The 21774-nt window shown below is 41.7% G+C and overlaps 1 protein-coding gene across 3 annotated transcripts in view; it reads left to right on the forward strand.

Annotated features, from left to right (window-relative positions):
* The first annotated feature begins 1984 nt into the window (after positions 1-1984).
* MAP3K9 (mitogen-activated protein kinase kinase kinase 9) overlaps positions 1985-21774 on the forward strand; it is an 81545-nt gene continuing 61755 nt past the window's right edge. The window contains exons 1-2 of one of the 3 annotated variants that reach the window (XM_060262091.1): positions 1985-2059; positions 14877-15290. In XM_060262091.1, the coding sequence (XP_060118074.1) occupies positions 15059-15290 (232 nt within the window). In that variant the 5' untranslated portion in view covers positions 1985-2059; positions 14877-15058. Of the gene's footprint in view, positions 2060-2132; positions 2826-14876; positions 15291-21774 lie in introns of those variants that run through there. The other 2 variants (XM_060262089.1, XM_060262090.1) reach the window with 2 other exon arrangements.

The following is a 21774-nucleotide window of genomic DNA, read 5'->3' on the forward strand; positions in this document are numbered from 1 at the left end:
ATGATTCAGCAAGAGATTTAAAAAAATTTGGGATATAATATTAAGAAGGCACCAGACATTTTTTTGTTGGGATTACAAATGGAAACATTTTTAAAACAATATAGAACGATAATTTGGTATATGCTTTCAGCTGCACGGACATTATATGCGCAGATGTGGAAACAAAACAAATTACCAGAAGTGTGGAAGTGGATTTTGAAAGTTATGCATTGGAGTGAAATGGACAAGCTTACAAGAATCTTAAAAGAACAAGACTTACTGAAGTTTAAAAATGAATGGGCAAAGTTCCAAAAGTATGTTGAAAAACAATGGAATGTTAAAGGATATTTGGTGATTTTTGACAATGGTTAATCTCTAAAGAAACTTTATATGGATTATTGTAAAAAAGCGAGATTATTGGAATATATCTTTTTGGGGAGGGGTTGTTAATGACTAAAGGACTACTATGAAGATGGATTATAATTATAACCTATTTTTTTCTTTTCTTTTTGATGTTTTTTTATGAAGTAAGATTCTTTAATAGATAAAGTTTTACCTTTCTAACAGTTTAAATACACTGCCCATGGTCATCAAAAGGGGGGAGGGATGGAGAAAATGTAATGTATATGTATTAATTTTTAATAACAAATGATAATGTGCTATTACAATATATTACAGTATAATAAAATTGTTTTAAACAAAAAACTGTTCTGTGCTTCCTGTGAGACTCAGGCTGCAATCCTAAGAACACTTTCCTGGGCACAGAGTAAACCCTAATTAATAAAACGAATAGACATACTTGGGATTGCACTCTCAGTCTTGTACCCCTTTCTATCAGGGCTTTTCTCTGCTTTTGGATAAGGTTCTTTTCCCACAGCTTCTTTTCACTGTCTTGGTCAACACTCAGGTATCCATACCTCACTCTTCTGTATTCCACGAGCAACATTTTAACTTCAGGGCCCTGGAATTTTCCTTTCTTTTGCCCAAGCTGTTAACTTCGTTTTCCATATCTCTCCTCACTACTTCTTAAGCCTCAGCTGACTGTTATTTCTGCTGTTGTTTAGCAGCTCAGAGGACAAGAAAGTGAAATTTTCAAAAGGGAGTTACTTAAAGTCTTTCAAGAATTTCTTTCACAATTTGGTACGTGGCAAGCACTTTCTGTATCAATTGTAGGTCTGATGTAAACATGTCATGTTTCTCTTCTGTCAGGTACAATGAAAGAATGCTTTCCAGCCAATCCCATAAAATGAATTGTGCTTCCATGGATACAACAGCTTGTGGACTATCGCCTTCCTTCTATTATTTCAAAAGCACAAATGAAATACTATAATATTCTTTTAGAATTTAAACGAAATCCCTAGACTTTTTACTACTGCATTGCTGGCCACAAGGAGGCAAAATCAGAAATGCAAGCTTTCGTTCTGCTGATCAATTGATTCAGAAACAAGGCAAAACCAAATCGAAGACTACCTTTGTGTTCTTCACACGTCAGAGACCTGACATGCAAATTCAAACCTTCTTCTGTGTTTCTTACAGGTATATATGACCTTCGGAAAAAGGGATGATAAGAGCTTTAACAGATGCGTGTAGTTGCCAGAGGTTATACATATATAATACTTCTCAGATACCCTGGTCCCTAAAGAGGATCCGCTTCTCCTCCCATATCCGGAAAATGGGACTTTTCTGCTTTTCCCGACAGGTGCATACGGGGCAGTCAGAAAAAGCATAGGACAGCATCGGCCCCGTAAGACAACCAAAGATAAACAAAGAAGCGTCCTTTCTTCTGGGCTATGCGCCAATCTGAATAAAGCGAGCGCAGTCTTCACTCTCCGCTGAGTTACGCCCATTCACTCACGGCCCAATGAAAGTTCTATCTTGATTAGCGAAGCAATGCAAAACAGGCCTGTAGATATAGATAGTATAAACTCTTGAACTGACGGAGAACGCTAGCCAATACAGAACCATTGTTAGTCGGAATTACCCAATGGGAAGGACGGCTCGGACAACGTGTAAGACAACTGAGCGAGAGTTGGGCGGAGATTGTGCGAGGAGTGGGTGGTGGCCGAGGATCTTCAATCAGGTAAGGGAGGAGCTTGAAAGACTGTCGAAGCAGCGAACGGCAATGAAGATTAGAGCGAGGAGGCGGGGCTCGTGATGCCTGCTTCCCTCCCCCTCGCCAGAGCTCGCCGGTCAGTCAGGTGGCTCAGGAAGGATGCGCCGTTGGGGCTCTGTCCTCTGGTGGAGGCGGCAGAGCGGGACGGAGCGGGGCTGCGGTGGAGCGCTGCTTCGTGCTGCGCTGTGGCGCCTCTCCGTTCTCGGCTTTTTCATCCCCTCGGGGTCGTACCTGCGGCCGGTAACTGCGGCCGCATGAACATTAGGCGGCTCCCTTTGCGGGCAGCGCCTCCCCCCTTATGGAGGAACCGCTCCCTCCGCCTCCTCTATGGAGCCTTTCGCAGAGCGCAGCCCGCGTCGCCCTCGCCCTCCGCTGCTGGCCGAGGGCGAAGAGGAAGAGGAGGGGGGTGCGGCGGCGGCGCGGAGGGTCAGCCCGGGTTGGGAAAGGACAGGCGCCAGTGAGGGGGACAGCCTCTGGACAGCCGTGTTCGAGTACGAGGCGTGCGGCGAGGACGAGCTTAGCCTGCGCCCGGGCGACGTGGTGCAAGTACTCTCGCAGGACTCGCAGGTGTCTGGCGACGAAGGCTGGTGGACCGGCCAAATCGACCAGCGCGTCGGCATTTTCCCCAGCAACTACGTGAGCAGGAGCAGCAGTTGCTGCCGCCGCCGCCTCCGCCAAGGGGGCGCTCCGGAGCTCCAGCCCCACTACGCGCAGCAGCCTCCGGCCATACAGTGTAAGAGCGAAGGGGGAAGGAGACGCCACCACGCAGAGGAAATCGTGCCATCAAGAGTTCTTAGACAGATTCCCTTATACCAGAGCGAGTAGCCGTGATAGCCTAGATACGAATCCAATAGCCTCCTCCTCCTGTTGGACACCAGAATGCTCTAGACTAGAGCCAGTGTTTCCGGCGTGCGGGGAAGGGGGGGGGTGTCCATTCAGATGACCGTCTTATCATACTTTACCCGATGCGTGGTTCAAACCAGAGAGTTTGGCAAGACGGTGCAGGTGGCTAAACTGTCTCGTGTATATAGGTGCCATGCTTGTTAATAGGGCTTAAATGACTTCCTTGACTGCGGATGTACTTGACGTCCACGTAGCCGTTCTTCTCCCCGGATAGCGAGGCAGCAAAGGCTCGGCTCGCCCCTGTGTTTCAGAGGGCAATCCGATGCTTTGGGAGGAAGGGGTGTGGCTTTGGGGGCTTGGCCGTATTTCGTGCCGTTGCTTTTTCTGTTCTTTATAACCTTGATCCCCAACAAGAGCCGTTTCTAGGAAGGAGTTGTAAGCTGCTTTCTATATTTTCTCCTCGGGATTTGTTATAAATCAATACCAAGTTTCGAGTCAGAGGAAAGATGTTCTAAAGGCACTTTCATTATATCTGTCTGGTGTCAGAATACAGCACTGAAAGCTGCGCAGACTGAGTTGTTGAGGTATCCATCTCCTACAGCCTACACTAAAGTTCTCTTTGCTATAACCGGGAAACCAGTCGCCATGTATTTGAGTCCCGTGGAGCAAACTAGCGAGGTGCAGCATATTGTGACAGTTGCTCATTTGCCCTTTTGAGCTCCCCTCTTATGTCCAGCCTGCATTCTTTATTTTCAGTTGGAGACTATAAGGCAGTGCTTTGATATTTGAGTACCCCCCTTCTGTTTTTCTTGCAACCTTTTAGAAACATTTGATCAAGGGCATTTTATTTTGCTGGAGCTGTGAAATGCATAAATTCAATAATAGTAATATATTACTGCTTATTATGAATGCTCAAAGTTGTTGATGTATCAGTTGTGTACGTGGTATGTCCTTAACTTTCAGAAGCTTGTAGACCTCCCCCCCCCCCCCCCCCGCTTCCAGTCTTGTTTTGCCTTCTGGACACTTAAGTCATAGTGCACACTAGTTGAGATGTGTGAATAAGGGCATGTTCTGCCTACACTTCCGAGTTTCTTGGTTTAAGGCTGTTATTCCATATTGTTGCTACTGTTAGACAGATTGAGCTGGGACAGAATGGCACTGTCGGGAAACTTGAGAGTTTTCTTTCCTGGGAGAATATCTAGAATGTCATCACAAATATTGATGTAAATGTATTAAAGGGCTCATAGTTCACAGGTGTTTAACATAACAAGCTCAAACATTCCCAGTTATATTATTTTAAAGTGTATTTATATGTTTATATATAAAGAGATCAAATTTTGTCTTGAATATTCAGCATTGTACTGAAACTGAACAGTCACATGAATAGCACTTTAAGTACATTTTCTTGTTCTTTTTCATACTAGTGCTTTGCATAATTAAAGAGATAGGTTGCTTGTTACAGGCCTGTATGAAGTGCTTTGTATCATGAGTATTATAGTATTTTATTGTCAATATGTTCGCTTGTGATGCGGCATATAAGAGGTCACCCAGTTGGTAGTTTATTATGCAATCGCAGAGCAATTCTGATCTAAATACATTAAAATTAATTGATGTAGACCAGAGTAGCTCTACATGGGATGGAACTGTTAACTCTGAAAAGTTGTGATTTCTGTTCAGGAGCTCTCACAATGCAATCCAGATATGGTCTTTGCTCTTAGAATTGTACTAAGGCTGGAGCCTTGCAGAGCGAACATCTGACCAGCTGCTTGTGGAAATTTTCTTGTTCCTCTGCCTCTTGGAAGGGAACATAGAAAAGTGAAGGCAGAGAGGACTAGAGGAGGCAGCTGGTACAATTATCGGCTATTGCTTTTTTGGTTTTGAGATGTACCTTATTCCAGAGGAAGCAGCAACCCCCCCTCCCCAAAAAAGCTGTATTTTATCCTGTCATCATCCTTAGTGCCAGGTGAATGGATTTTCTTAACAGTGCTAAGAAGCCCAGTTAACTAATAACAATTACTTGGTTGCTAAACTGCATATGAAGCTGTCTTTGTTCTGTCTTAAAGAGCTAGTAGCTATTAAAGGAGGAAGTCACAGAAATGCTTATGCAGTTTTACACGATGGTATAAGCACCTATTTCTTCATATTTTAATACAGTTTAATGCTCACTTGTGGTAAAAATTGAACTGGTTGAGATTGTTGCTGCTGTACATCTGAACAGCCATAGAGGTTGAAGGCACAGTGGGTATCGGAGGGTGGGGGACAACAGCCTCCCTACTCTTCCCCATCAATTCTCAGCCCATGAAGGGAAAGGGATCGCAGGAAAACAAAAAGCACCCCTCCTCAGAGGTTCCGGAAACATCTTTTCCATCTTGCCTTCCCTTCAGCCTTGCCATTTCTGTGGGAAATGCAGGAGGGATGAGAACTGACAGTGGGGGGGGGGGGGGGGATCTGAGAGTTCCAGGTTCAGAACTCTTCTCCTCCTGAACCCAGGGCCCTGTTGTCTAGGTCACCCATGGATGGTTGCTCAGCCTGGACCACCTCACAGGGTTATTGTTGATGGGAATGGTTCCAGTGTAATGTTCCCTCTAAGCTGCAGAGTCTTGGGAGCAAAAATTCTACTTTGTGAGCTACTGATATTAAAGTTGTGAGCTACTGGCATTAACGTTTTGAGCTACTGCATAAATTATTGTGCTCTGGAGTCATCCTTCCTGAGCTAAGACAAAATTGTGTGAGCTGGAGGCTAAAAATCTGAGCTAGCTCAAACTAACTCAACTTAGAGGGAACAGTGGTCCAGTGTGCCTCTTTGAGGTCTTCAGAGGAAGGGACAGGAAGAGAGAGAACAAAGAGTGAGAGAAGGATCGTAGTCATGCTCGGCTGCTGAGGCTAGGTGTATGGGGAGGGTGCTAAAAACTGCCTTATTTACTAGCGAAGATGACTCATCTGCTAAAAGTGCTATATATACCAAATTTGTATGGAAATGTAAGATATCCCCCTTTTATGGTATCTCTTGGTGAAAAAGCTAGTCTAGCATACGGTTAAATTTATTGGAGCTTTTGCGGGTTCCCCAGTAAATCAATTGTGTTCAATTGCTGTTGTTTGTATTTTGAGTAAAAATATCATTAATTGGAATTGCCTGCATCATTTATGAAGTTTATTTCTCTGGAGCCTGGCATTGCGTTTTATAGCACCCATGGACTGGACCAGTGAAGTAACTTTTATGTCTGATCCAGCCCCTGTAACAAATGAGTTCAGCTCTTCTGGGCTAGATTCAGTTCAGGTGGGTATCTGTGTTGGTCTGAAGCAGCAGAACAAAGTTTGAATCTAGTGGCACCTTTAAGAGTTCATAAGTTTTTTCCCCACTGTTTCCCAAAATTTCCACATTTTTTCCTTTGCAAAATTTGAGAAAGTCCTCAGACTTGTTAATGCTGAACCTTTTGTGTGTGTTAAGTGCAATCGAGTTGTTTCTGTCTTATGACAACCCTGTGAATTAATATTCTCAATAAAATACTGTCATTAACAGCCTTGGTCAGGTTTTGCATACAGAGGGCTGTGACTTCCTTTATTGAGTCAGTTGATTTCATATTGGATCTTCAACTTCTCCTAGCATTATTGTCTTTTCCAGTGACTACTGTCTTCTCATAATGTGACCAAAGTATGATAGCCTCAGTTTAGTTGTTTTAGCTTCTAGAGAGTTCAATCTTGATTTGATCTAGAATCCACTTATTGTCTTTTTTGGTGGTCCACAGTAACTGTAACTCTCATTTGAAATGTGATTGTGAAGGAATCAGCTTTCTATCTGTCAGCTTTTCTCACTGTCCAACTTCCACACCTATATATAGTAATGAAGAGTACTATGTCATGAGTTAACTTGATCTTGGTCACCTGCAACACATCCTTACACTTAATCTTTTCTGTCTTCTTCATGACTGCCCTTCCTGGTCTCCTCACCTCCTTCCGATATATTGGTTACAGTCTTCTTTTTGGTTGGAGCAAAGGAAAAAAAATCTTGAACAATTTCCATTTCTTCATTGTCAGCCTTTGAGTTGTATAATTCCCCAGTAGTCATTTCTTTTGTTGTCTTAATGTTCAGCTGTAATCCTGCTTTGGCACTTTCTGCTTTAATTTTCAGCAGCAGTAGTTTCAAGTCTTCACGTGTTTTCTGCCCGTATTTGGTGTCATCTGCGTATTTCAAATGTTAATGTTCTTTCTATGAGTTTTCACTCCACTTTCATTTACAATTAATCCAACTATCCTTATATGATGATTCCCCCAGGACCTCTTTATCTTCTTGGTTAGCAACCCCCGCTTCCCCCCCCCCCCCGTCTCTCCCACTCAGTTGTTTAAATGTTTATAGATACTTGCTGATATGCTAACCCAATCTTGGGATTTGAGGGACTGACTAAAAACCCTGTCACTCAGGGTTTTCAGACCAGGTAAAGCATTAACCATATAATGTCTGTCACACCTTATGATAAGTTTTGCATGTAGATTGAAGAGAGAGGGATAAAATACACCCTTGTCTAGTCTTGCAAATTGAAAACCATTCTGTTTCTCCATATTCTATCCTAACAGTAGCCTCTTGTCTGGTGTACAGGTTGTACATCAAAACAATCAGATGCTGTGGTGCACCCATTTATTTTAAAACCAACCATAGTTTTTCAGGATCCAGACAGTCAAAAGCTTTGTCTAGTCTCCAGTAACAAACATAAATTTGCAATATTATCTCTAGTGCCTCTTCCTTTTCTGAGTCCATCTTGACCATCTGGTATTTCTCATTCCATATATGGTAAAAGTCTTTGTGTTATGATTTTGAGCATTGTTTTTCTTTTATGAGAAATTAATGTGATGATCCAACAGTTGCTGCAGTTTCTGATGGATCCTCTTTTGATATTAGAATGTAGATCAAGTGTTTCCAGTCTTTGGGCCATTGTTGTGTTTTCCATGTTTGTTGCCACAATCTTGGTAAGCTTTTGATGGACTCCGTTTCTGTGGCTTGGAATAGCTCTATTTATATCCCATCTACTCCTGGTTATTTGTTTTTCTCTATTGCTTAGTATGGCTTTCACTTCTCTTTCTAAAACTGTGCAGCTTTATGCTGTATCTTAGGACTGAATGAAATGTGAGAACTTTTGCATGTTATACATTATGAGTGTGAAAAACCTAACAGAGGAAAAAAAATATGAAGCTTTTTATCAGGGCTCTGCTAAATGTCCCAGTATTTCCCATTTTTTTTTTAATCACAAAAAAAAATCCCCCCACTATCTTCTACCTTTTTGTTTTTAGTCACTATGAGCAGTGGCTGTGCAGCTGTCAGTATTTCCTATGCTTATCAAATCTGAGAATACATATTTTGACTTGAGTTTGTATTCCAGACTGAACTGCTTTGGATATTTTTTTGAGATCTCTACCTTGTGTTTATAGTTGGTTGTTAGTATGGTTCATCACACCTGTAACCATTGTGCAAGCAATGAGGATAATAAAAAGTTATTACTTGGATTAAAAAGATTAAAACATGGCATAAAAGCTAAGTGAAGTTGAATCTTGCCATTCCCCTTTACATCTCACCCTTATGCATTGTGAGGGGTCATGCAATTAAGCTGATTTATTTACTGCTTTTCTCCCAGTGGGGAATCATAGCAGCATATATCATTCCTTTGTTCTCCATTTTCCCACACAACTAGGCTGTGAGGGTCAATTAGATTGAGATAAAGTGATTGGTCCAAGGTCCCCCAGCAAGCTTCTGGAATGGGGATTCACATCTGGGTCCTGCAGATCCTAGTCTTGTGCTAACCATTGCACCATGCTGGATCTCTAAAGCGTAACATTTTGACAGAAACCTTACCTTTTGACATCAAGGAACTTCAAGGGTCTCACACAGAAGGCCTTACCTAACCGACACTTGTTTAGCTTCAGTAAGGATGCGAGGTATACTTCCAACTTTGCTGAAGAGCCCCTAACGGAGGAAAGCCCCAAGGAAATTTAAAAGATGCAAACCCATTCCATTTAAGAATTCTTACAGTATGCTAGTGCAGTAAAAAAAATTAAGCCACTGACTTTAGATTTCAGTGTTAACTTGTATGCTGTGTTAGCCATGAAGATCTTTTGTTGCCTTGAATATTGTTTACTTGTAGATGACCCTCTGTGCTCCCTTTCCCTATGTCTTCAGTCCTATTCTTCTTTGCTTGCATGTTGGACTCCAACTGGCAGTGACCACCTAGTGGTGCATTATCTCTTTCCCCCCTTTGGTTCCATATTAGTGGTGAAAGATGGTTAATGGTGGAGTGTTGACATGGTTGATGTTGCAGCATGTAGTCAAGAATGCAGGACTTGGGGAGGTAGCTAGGAATTGTGCAGTTTTCCATTATGAAGTGACACTCAAATAAGCAAGGGAAAGTAGTGAGCAAATACCACACTTAGGAATAAATACGCATAGGATTGGCCTTTGTAAGCTTGACTTTTCTAAAATTGTTTGTAAATTAAACTTGGTATAGATTCAAGCAAGTTTGATTTCAGAAGTCTTGATAAGTCACTCTTCTGTTTTTCTTCTGACTAAATTAGAAGAAGATGATGATATTGGATTTATATCCCGCCCTCCACTCCAAAGAGTCTCAGAGCGGCTCACAATCTCCTTTACCTTCCTCCCCCACAACAGACACCCTGTGAGGTGGGTAGGGCTGAGAGGGCTCTCACAGCAGCTGCCCTTTCAAGGACAACCTCTGCCGGAGCTATGGCTGACCCAAGGCCATTCCAGCAGCTGTAAGTGGAGGAGTGGGGAATCAAACCCGGTTCTCCCAGATAAGAGTCCGCACACTTAACCACTACATCAAACTGGCTCTCCTAGTGTATGATTGGGTTCTGTGCCTTAAGATCAAGTCTGCAAAATGTTGGTCCTCAGAATAGTAAGTTTAGAATTCATAAGTCTTACACCTTATTAAATACTATTATAGTGCTTCAGTAGTGCCTTGAACTTGTAGAGGATTAGCTCTCTGAAAGACCAAGTGGTAGGTAATAGGGTGTTGTCATGAACCCTGTGGGTTGCTGTCTTACTCTGCCCCCACTCTGGATTTATGGTTCCTTGGGAAGGCCCAAAGTACCATCCCAAGCCCAACCAAAAATGCCCCTTTTAGCCAAGAAAACACAGGAGTGAGGACCAGGCAAAGAACATTAAAAAGATAAAGGTTTATTCATACAGGAATGGGCATTTAAAACAAGACAGGGTTCTTAATATATATATAACAGCCTATAAAGGTAAATAAAAATAAACTCTAACGTGGCTGCCTATACTTCCCTTAGCCTGTTAGTCTTCACGGCCCACAGCCTTCTTTACCAGGCCGACTGCCTGTTACTCATTCTGCCTCTGAGTGAGGAATCCTTCTTTCAGCCACAGACTGTCCTCTCAGTGTGACTCTGTGAGAGAAAAGAACACAGTTCCACAGCCCACAAAGTTAAGTATCAATCTCCTCATACAATCCCTGGACACTGATTGGTTACAGTGGGCGCCAAGCATTGTGGGGATTGTAGGCTGTGTCTTTCTACTCCCACACTGGTACCTAGGCCTCTCTAGGCTTTGTCTCCCAATCCTGCACAGATCATGACAGGTGTTACGCAGATTAAGCTGTATGCTATTAAAATGTAAATACATTGAAGACTTGTAGAACATTTACTACTTATACTTGTTCTATTCATGCTCTTGCATTCATTCATTTATTGTTTACACCGCTGAGGCGGTGCCATGGTCGGACCATTTTGCCCTCAAGGCTCGTGTGAATGCGCCGTCCCAACCCTGTATGGACGGAGAGCCTATTTTGGCTCGCCCGCGGAGTCTGATGGACCCTGAGTGGTTCCAAATGGCTTTGCGGGATCCCTGGGCTCCTGGCGATTCCCTTGATGACCTGGTTGAGCCTTGGCATGGCCGATTATCCAGGGCCATCAATAAGATCGCACCCCGACATTCTCTGCACCCTCATGTTAAGCTGGCTCTGTGGTACATCCTGGAGCTACGACAGCTGAAGCAAGGGCTCAGACGGCTAGGGAGGCAGTGGCGGCATACTCGTGACAAAGCGACAAGAACATCTTATAGAATGTTTATGAGGTCTTACGAGATGGCAGTCAAAGCCACAAAGAAGGATTACTTTGCGGCTAAGATTGCATCTGCAAATTCATGCCCGGCACAATTATTTAGGATAACTGGGAACCTCACAACACTGCCTCAAGGCAGACCAAATGTTAGAGAATTAGAGATTGGCTGTGAGGCTTTTGCAAAAAATTTTGCAGATAAAATCACGTCGCTTCACCATGACCTTCCTGCCACATTGGATACAGTGCAAGAACTCAAGGCTGGGTGCCTGTCTTCTGGTTCATTTCTGAATCGCTTTGACACACTTAGCCTGGGGGAAGTTGACGGAATCCTCTCTACTGTGCGCCCAACAACTTGTGATCTGGACCCATGCCCCTCTTGGCTAATTAAATCTTGCCAGAGGGAACTTAGATGCCCTATATGGGACATCGTAAATAGATCACTCTCAGAGGGGCATTTTCCAACACCTCTCAAAGAGGCTATGGTCCTCCTTCTCTTGAAAAAGATTACAGCAGATCCGACCGAATTGGCTAACTATCGACCGGTCTCAAATTTACCATTTTGGGGTAAAATTATCAAGAGGGCAGTAGCGTTACAGTTGTAGGGTTTTCTGGATGACGCTTTCATCTTAGATCCTCACCAGTCCGGCTTCCGCCCAGGTCATGGGACGGAAACAGTGCTGGTCGCTTTGGTAGATGATCTCCAGTGGCATCTGGATCGAGGTGGCGTGGCGGTGCTGATGTTGTTAGATCTGTCGGCTGTGTTCGACACAGTCGACCATCAGTTACTGACCCGCTGGCTTGCTGACGCAGGGATCGGGGTCGGCCTTACAGTGGCTTTCCTCCTTCCTTGATGGATGGGGACAAAGGGTGGCAATTGGGGGAGAACTGTCCCAGAGGCACTCACTAGATTGTGGAGTGCCGCAAGGAGCAGTCCTCTCTTTGATGTTATTTAACATCTACATGCTCCCCCTTGCCCAGATTGCCCGGAGGTCTGGGCTTGGGTGTCACCAATATGCAGATGACACCCAGCTCTATCTACTAATGGATGGCCAGCTTGACTGCATCCCAAAACATCTGGACCTAGCATTGCAAGCCATGGCAGGTTGGCTCAGGCTGAGTAGGTTGAAGCTGAATCCAACGAAGACGGAGGTCCTTTGCTTGGGTCGTGGCGCTCTAGGAAGAAGAATTCCCCTCCCAGTCTTTGACGGTGTGTTACTGAAAGCGGTGCACAGGGTCAAAAGCTTGGGGGTTCTACTAGAGCCTTCATTGTCAATGGAGGCCCAGATAGCGGCCACTGCCAAATCCGCATTTTTCCACCTTAGGCGAGGCAGCTGGCCCCCTTCCTGGAGCGTCATGACTTAGTAACAGTGATCCATGCAACGGTCACCTTGAGACTGGATTACTGTAATGCCCTCTACATGGGGCTGCCTTTGTGCCGAACCCGGAAGCTGCAGCTGGTGCAGAATGCGGCGGCTAGGCTGCTATTAGGGCTCCCAAAGTGGGAGCACATACAGCCGGGGCTGCGCGAGCTGCACTGGCTGCCAGTTGTATACCAGGTTTGTTACAAAGTGCTGGTCATTACCTTTAAAGCCCTATATGGTCGAGGGCCTGCCTACCATAGGGACTGTCTCTCCCCATATGAGCCCCAGAGAGTACTGAGATCAGGGGGAAGAACTGGTTGACAGTCCCTGGGTCGAAGGAGGCCAAGTTGAAAAGCACACAAGAATGGGCCTTTTCGATCATAGCTCCACACTGGTGGAATCAACTTCCGGATGAAGTGCGGGCCCTGCGGAGTCTTGATCAATTCCATAGGGCCTGCAAGACTACTCTTTTTAAAATGGCCTTCACCTAAATATAGACCTAAGACAGATCTGCTGTAGATATATCCAGCCGCCAAACTTACTGAAGAAAACATCTGAGATGTAGCACCACAAATGTTAATTTTAATTGTAAATGATGGTTTTAAATATGATGATTTTTATTTAATGAATTATCTATCTAATTGTACTGATGTTTTACTGTAAATTGAAATTTATATGTTGTGAGCCGCCCTGAGCCTGCTTCGGCAGGGGAGGGTGGGATATAAATAAAATGTATTCTTCATCGTCCTCCTCTTCTTCTTCTTCCTCTTCTTCCTCTTCTTCTTCCTCTTCTTCTTCCTCTTCTTCCTCCTCTTCTTCCTCTTTTTCTTCCTCTTCTTCCTCTTCCTCTTTCTCCTTCTCTTCCTTTTCTTCTTCTTCCTCTTCTTTTTTCCTCTTCCTCTTCTTCTTCTTCTTCGTCTTCCTCCTCCTTTTCTTCTTCCTCTTCTTCCTCCTCTTCCTCTTCTTGTTCTTCCTCTTCCTCTTCTTGTTCTTCCTCTTCTTCCTTCTCCTCTTTTTCTTCCTCTTTTTCCTCTCCCTCTTCCTCTTCCTCCTCCTCTTTCTCTTCCTCTTTCTCCTTCTTTTCCTCATCTTCCTCTTCTTTTTTCCTCTTCCTCTTCTTTCTCTTCCTCCTCTTCTTCTTCCTCTTCCTCCTCCTCTTTGTCTTCCTCTTCTTGTTCTTCCTCTTCTTGTTCTTCCTCTTCTTTTTCCTCTTCCTAAATAAGTTATATAACTGTTCCTAAATACCTCTTCAGTATACTAAACGAATTGATTCGTAACAGCTCTAAAGCTTGAACCAAGAGAAGAACTACTGTTTAACTGCTCTCCTGATTTTCAGAAGGAAGATATCATTAAAGGAGCTATCCATTCAGCACCCTTTATTTCAGAACCGTAGTTTCCTTCTAGACCAAAAAAGAAGACGTTTGTGGTACATTAAATCTGTTAGTCTTTAAAGTGCTATATTACTTTTGTGTTTGCTGCAGCAATCTAATATAACTTCTTATTGAAATTACTGAAATTATGAAAGAGAAATTTCCTAAGCAGTGACTATTAAACTTTTCAATTCTTGAATGATTTTGTCAAAGTAATAACTAAAGATACAGAAATTGTGTATATGTGAGCATATTTATGTTCTCATTGGTGGGGACTGCAGATATTATAGTGTAGATCTTCTGGTTTTTAGATTTTGGTGCATTTTCAACTTCCACTTCTCCATTATATAAGCTTTTTGAGGAAATTATTATACCATTGTCCTTAAGCTGCCAAAGTATTTCTGGATACCAGCACAGTTTCCTGTTTATCAGCTTAAAGTTTCAGTTTGGTTCCTTTCCTTTAACTTCAGTAGAATTGTGCTTTGTATATACTTTTAAGTGAGGTTGGGGTAGCTCTTGAGTGGATGGACTGAATGAGCTTTATTAATCATTAATCACCCATTTGTAAGACATGCAGATCAGGTTCCTTATTGGCTATGCTTTGTAGCCTGATAAACTACTAATGTGACTTATAGAACCACTTGAATGGTGTGTTGAGATGAGTAGTTTGGTAAAGATAACTGTGTTGGGTGGGGTTTTTAAACCATTATTGAAACTTTGTGTATAGGCATACTTGTGAAGTATTGTTAATCTGGGGTACTAGCCCAGTTATTAATACTGGTTGAAATAAGCGCATGTTTATGCCAAGCAAAGAATTGAGATGTAAAAGAAAATTGTGACAGTATAAAGCATCTTTTTTTGTCTTTGTCAGTATTTCTGAATATGTTATATAGCTGTTTTGTAATCACTATGGTAGTCATTGTTTGCAAGAAAATTGCATAAAACAGTACATTCATGTATGTTTTTATTTTGGAGTTCTGAAATCAAAGAGGCCATCAGAATGAGCTTCACCATAAAGTTGTGCTGTGTGAGTGGGAGCTAATTTTTGGAGAGGAATGATGCCATTTCTAAATAGAAAAAGGAAATTACCTTGTTATGGCATTTACTTTCCCCCCATTTTTCTCTTTCTAGTGTTGGAGATCGACTTCTCAGAGCTTGTTCTGGAAGAAGTAATTGGTATAGGAGGCTTTGGGAAGGTCTATCGTGCAGTTTGGCTTGGAGAGGAAGTTGCAGTTAAGGCAGCTCGCTACGATCCAGATGAAGACATCAGTGAAACTATTGAAAATGTTCGTCAGGAAGCTAAACTCTTTGCGATGCTCAAACATCCCAACATCATTGCCCTTAAAGGTGTATGTTTAAAGGAGCCTGATCTTTGCTTAATCATGGAATTTGCCCGTGGAGGGTCCCTAAATAGAGCACTGTCTGGTAAAAGAATCCCACCAGACATACTGGTGAACTGGGCTGTCCAGATTGCTGGAGGCATGAAATATTTGCATGATGAAGCAGTTGTTCCTATTATCCACCGGGATCTCAAATCCAGCAACAGTAAGTGAGGATATAAAGCATGTTTGGTGCGGAATGGGCGGTTCTGAGAGGCTGGGCTTAAAGTAAACCTTAAGAGTGTTGTTATGAGAGCTACTACATGTTCTAAAATGGTTGTTGTAGAGAACAAAATTAAAATATTGACCTATAGTAAACTTGTGTCCCACCTTTCTGCTTTTTCAAAGCACTCAGTTAACCATGACCAGTCAGAATGCATTACTGAAATGTTAGCATTTTGCTTTTAATTCCAGTAGTAAGCGTGAAAATAGAAATTTAGTCCAATGTTGTTATTATTTGGTAATTGGGGTGCACATTGTGGAAATGTTAAATCAATAATTCACATTTGTTTTACTCCTGAGGAACTACTAATGAAGGCAAAGAACAGACAAAAAACAATCTTTATTTAGGGTAGAGTCTCCTACCAGAAGACCTTTCCTTCACTTGGAGATGGTATTGACAGAAGTGTTTAGTAAGCATCTAGAATTTCCTTTCTCTTTAGGAGATACTTTTGGCATGTCAGATGTAACTAACAGCGTTGGGGAGATGATAACACTTACTTGCCCTTGTGTGATAAGATGGTGGAAATGACAGTGCCAACAACATAGTGATACTAAGTTCCACTTTTTGTTCCTGTATCTCTTGCCCACCACCCATTTTCCATCTTACTTCATTGTGTATTTTCAGGAATTTTAGGAGTGTACATTTTCAGGAATTCAGCAGACCTGACTCCAGATTTCAGGATTTCTGTTGCTAAACTCTGTGCTGTTTGTACTGTTTAGTAACTTACCAATAGTTGGTCATGTGGAATAACAATTCTTTGCAGTGCCATGGAGTTAGAACTAGGGATGGGCACAGAATGCAAAAACAGTGGTTCATTTGGTTTTATGGTTTCTTGAGTTGCTCTCCTCTACCTGCTTTCGAAGTTGGATGAGAATTGGATTTCAAGGGGCTGAGCTACAGTCCCCAAAGCCAGATCAGTAAACAGCTCTCATTAGAGGTGGGGAAAGAAAGGGAAGCCGCCCTGTGGCTTCTCGTCAGCTTCACCCCCAGGAAGCTTGGAAACTGACTAGACACCACAGTGCCACTCTCCTGGCCCCTGTGCTTCTGTTCAGGTTCCAGTGAAGAGCTGAGCTGCTACATCTACCTAATTTAACTGGAAACTGACTAGAAGAGCAGGAGGCAGGGGAGAATGGAGCTGAGGCATCTTGTCAGTTTCAGTGGAAACTGATCAGAATCACAGGCCATAGGGGAGAGTAGAGCTGATGCTTCTAGTCAGTTTCACTAGAAATTGACCAGTAGTGCACATGCCAGTGCCAGGCTGTCTGGAAAAATGAAGCAAACATGAACCAAATGACATGCCAAGAAAAAAGGGCTGGTTTGTTTCATGTTCGGATCAGACAAACCAGTTGGGAACAAATCACGAATCGGCCAATCATGATTTGTGGTTCGGTTCGTGCCCATCCCTAGTTAGAACCATATGTGCACCCTTTCAGGAACTGTCTTCCTTAACACAAGGCTTTGCTGTGAAGCTAGCAAGGAGTGCTTTGTTCTTGTCACCAGTATACTTCTCTGGAAAAAGATGGGTAATATTTGTAGCAGTATTATGGGTAGAAGATGAGTAGACCAAGAGCGTCTAACAACTAAACCAGGTACTTAAGCAGGTATTCCCTCTCAGTTGGAGCAATGAGTTTGCATAAATACAATTAGTTTAATATATTTTTAAAAAAACTTCTTTTAGCATGTGAATAGGTCTTGGTAGTATATAACTCATAACATCAGATGCATGGCAGCTCCTTTGAATAAATTCTGTGATACTGCAGAATTTTTTATCTATGATTCCTGGATATTTTCAGTATAAAAGTTAAAATGGTAACAGATAAATTGGGGTTTATTTATAGTACTGTTTTGTAGCCATGAAAATATGGGATAGTTTATAGAAGTGTGTTTGTTGGGGGGAGGGGGAGAATATGAACAAGTACAGGACAAATTTTGAATGGCATTGTGAGACTTTCATGAGAAGTGAGCCCATCTTGAGTTTATGTGAAGAAATGGGCTATAGTCTACAAAAGCATATGCTGGAATAAAATGTTGTTTTTAAGGTGCCCCAAGACTCCTATTGTTTTTTTTCCTTGTCGGTCAGGTATTCTAAATGAGTAGTAGAGGAAAGAAGCAAGTTTCTTTTGTATTTTCCTTCTTTCTTCTTCTGTGATACATCCACGACAGTGAGGAACTTTTAAGTGCAATTTGAATAGGAGAACAATCAATCAGCATAAAGCAGAAGGGAGGCGATTAGAAAAAATGTATACAAGGAATTGAAATTGAAATTCAGTATAATCTCATTAAATACCTAGAAAAGATGCATAGTTGTTCCAGATGTTGTCATCATGGATATGTAGCACTTATTTATTAAAAACTGATATTAGACTTTGAATAAAACTGTGTTGAGGCTTCCGGGTTACGTCTCCCTGACTTCAGGGGTGTCCGCAGATCGTCCTCCTGCGGCACCTTTGAATCAGGTGGCTGGAGGGGCACCACAGACAGACCCTGGAGGCATGGGACTTTTGCGGGAAGTTAGGGGTACAGCGGCAGCTGCTCCTGTTCTTGCATGTCCTGAGGCTTCGCTACCATGATAGCTGACTCAGCAGAAAAAGATGAACACTCGACTGCTTTCTTTCTCTCCTTTCAGTAAGCTTTTGATGTATTGCTTCTCTACTCCAAGCATGGCCGTTCTACTCTGCAAGTAAGTGAGCTTTCAGTACCACTGGCTAATGGGTCGTTTTACATAACAATGAGCAGGCAGCTCGAAGGGATAGAGATCGACTATATGCCTACTTTCCCTGCGAATGAGGCGCGAAAAGTCAAAGAGCAATTTTAAGTATTGGTAATAACTTGAATTGGACTGAATACAAATACGTAAATTGACCCAGATTATAATTGGACGTACGTTAAAGAGACTATTATTTGGCTGCAATATGGTCTGGACATAAAAGAGATATATTTTAGAGTGATTTGTCCCTGTCTGACTGTAATTGAAATGATAACATTTGAAATCTCAGCTGGAGCTGATTTGGAATGACGAACCAACAGGATCTTTAAGCTACGTTTCAACTTGGATTAAGAGACTGAGTTTGCTGATGGAGAAAAATGGCACTGCCAAGTGAAATGTCTTATAAAACAGATATATTATGGAATATTACGTCTCTGAAATAGGATCTTGGTTCATTAATGCAGTTGATTAGAAAGCAAATGGGAGCTTTTATGCTGAAAGCTAGCAAACTATCAAATCTACATGAGCTGAGTGCTAAAGAGATTCTGGTGACATCTGCGGAATCAGAATGGAAAAGTGATCCGTTCCAAAATGAACAAAAGAAAACCAAAATGAATCCTTATGGCGCAGTTACAAAACAAGACCGGAAATCAAGATTGAGTGAAGTCCTGCTGAGAGGAACAAATGGTGCAGAATTCTTCTCCTCATTACCGAGATCGGTGGCCGCATGGAGAAGAGAGAAGGTGCATTCTAGCCAACAAATTAAGATGTGGAAATCTTTCAGGAAGAAGGACTCTTGAACTATTTCCCTCTCTGTGGATAGTTGGATATGGAACTCTCAATAAGAACTGACATGCGATTTTAAAAGGCAAAGTGTGATGTCTGGGTTATATCAAGTTGGTTTTCTTTGGAGTAATATGGATATAGAAGCAAAAGGGATCAAAAAGTTTTTACATTTTAAGAAGATAGATAATGTAATCAAATTGTAACTTGGTGAGCAGTTGGATATGGAACTTATAGTAAGAACATATATGATTTTAAAAGGTTAGGTGGGATTTTTCGGCTATATACTTAGGTAGGTAGATAACAATTATTTTTCAATTTGGTTTTCATCTAATAGATAAAGATTTTTTTTGTGCCTACTGTAATGATATTGTTGAACCAATAAGTGAATTTGTATTTTTAATATGGCTAAGTTAAGCCGCTAAAATTAAGATTTAAAAATTTTCCTGGGAAGAAGGATTCCTGAGTTCTTTTTTTTTCTTGTGAGTAAATAAATGTGGAATTATTAATAAGAATTGTCCTTAAAAGACCAAGGGAGATCCTAAGGATGGAAGGGTGTTGTTAAAATGTTAGATAAATATACAGTTAATTTGGATCAATGGTAAAGAGAGCAGACAACACATTTATTCTTATATGGCAAATTTATTCTTAGTATGTTTGTTTGGAGAAATTGCTCATATTGATATAAGAGTTGGATTAATTGTTAAAAAGGCAGACAGCACAATTATTTTGTAATCTGGCAGATTTGTTTTTAATATGCTCCTCCGGAGAAATTGATTATACTGAGATAGACAAATTGTTATGTTGTATTTTTTTAATTTAAGGATAAAGATATGATTTTTATATGCTTATTTTAATAAGGATATTTTCAAGCTAACAAATTAATCTGTGCTCTTAACATGGATAAACTAAATCAGCCAATCTTGTGTCGAGATGGCTTTGATTTTTTTATACTTATTTGTGTTGAAGAATTGTTTAGACTTATATTGCTAGTAATAGTTTAGTAAAAAAAATTATAATGAAAGACAAGGATGGTAAAATATATGGAGAACTTCATACTTGCAGGTAGAACGAATTGGGTATTTTATTTGGAGGTAGAATTATAATTGATATATTTGTACTTTTCTTTGTTTCTGTTTTTCCCACTCTGTACATATCCTTTCCCCCCTTTTATGTATTTTTGCTACTGCTTCTTCTTTTTGTAGTTAGAATCAATAAAAATTATAAAACTGTAACAACTGATACTTGTAAACTCCACTATTCAGTGGAGGGGCTTGACTCAGTTGAGGAGATAATATATTTCTAGTTAATTCTTCCAGATACAGACTCTAGTATCTCCAGTCACTCACTAATAAATTCTAGGCAAAGTCCTTTCTGCCAGAGACTGGTATAGTATACTAGATAGATTAGTGGTCTGAGCTGATATTGGGCATCTTCATTTGAGTTATTCAATTTACTCTTATTTTAAACTCTTTTAAAGAAAAGTTTTGCACTTACAGGAATGCATGATGAGACTTCCTTGATAAGTGCTGGGAAACCAAACATATTGTGAAAGTACAAAAAAGGATATTGCAGAAACTCTTGCAACTTGCATGACTAATTTATTACCTTAAAGCATTGTGGGGAATGTTGATATACTGACTGGAAATAAAACTTATCAATCTTTAAGAATATAACACTGGGCTCTTTCAGATGTAACCAAAGTTTGGTGCAGTATGAAGGAATATATTATCTTGCATGCCCCTACTTCCCCCTCCCTCTGTGTGGTGTGACTTCTCCCTTTCTGTTAACAGCATGCCAAGAAATGTGCAAGCAGTATTAACTATGTTTTGAAGAAACTTATTTCCGGGGGCCAGTAATATGTAATTGTAAGGATGCGTCTGAGCACCATGGCACCTGTCAGCAGCTTTCCTGGTGCCCACTAAGGGTTTTTAGAAGATGGGTGGGGGCGGTTGTGTTACATGCCCAGCTGATGTTTTGATTGGCCACTGGAGATCTGATTGGCTGGGGAGATTAAAGTAACATTGCTTCAGTGGCTGGGGAGGTTAAAGTAACATTGCTTCAGTGGCAACAGCTATCACAGAATTGGCTTTATTTTCTCTCATTGTTAATTCCCAGTATATTTTTTAAAATCACCCCTCATCTCCCCTTCACTTGGGCTTCCTTTGTGCGGTTGGCTCCACTTCCTATGCAACCTCCACCTCCTACCACTCTGTGTCAGAATTCCAAAGGTGCCCACTGACTGAAAAAAAGCTAGGGACACCTGAACTAGAATATAAGAGGCACTGGTATGAATCCCTACTCTACAATGGAAGTTTGCTTGGTGACTTTGAGTCAATCATCCACTGTCAGCCTCATCCTATGTCTCAGAGGCTGTGAATCAAACTAGTAGAGGGAAGAGCTGTCATTTAAGTTTGCATTGTCATTTTAAGTCATTTTAGGTCCCCGCTAAGGGAAACTTCATCAATTCTTCCAGCCCTTGGTCCCCATTTTAGGTCCCCACTATATAGACCAGTGCTTATTTCTCACTAGGCTGGAAGAATTGGTAAAGTTTCCCTCTGTTTGTTTCTGGAAGAATAACAGCAAACGTTTTTGGTTCATGGCCATCCCTAATGTAAGCATCTAGAATTTGATATATCAGTGTCACTAATATTATCTTGCCTTTCTGCCCTCACACAGGTAACCATGGTGTCTAACAAATTAAAATGTATGCCCTGACCTAGATAACTCAGGCTAGCCCAATCTTGTTAGACCTCAGGAGCTTAAGCAGGGTTGACTTGGTCAGTATTTGGATGGGAGACCACCAAGGAATACCAAGGTGGCTATGCAGAGGCAGACAATGGCAAACCACTTCTGAACGTCTATTGCCTTAAAAGCCCTATGGGGTCACCATAAGTCATTTGCAACTTTATGGCAAAAATAATAAAACAAACCACA

The sequence above is a fragment of the Heteronotia binoei genome, chromosome 21, assembly GCF_032191835.1.
Source record: "Heteronotia binoei isolate CCM8104 ecotype False Entrance Well chromosome 21, APGP_CSIRO_Hbin_v1, whole genome shotgun sequence".
Lineage (NCBI taxonomy): Eukaryota > Metazoa > Chordata > Lepidosauria > Squamata > Gekkonidae > Heteronotia > Heteronotia binoei.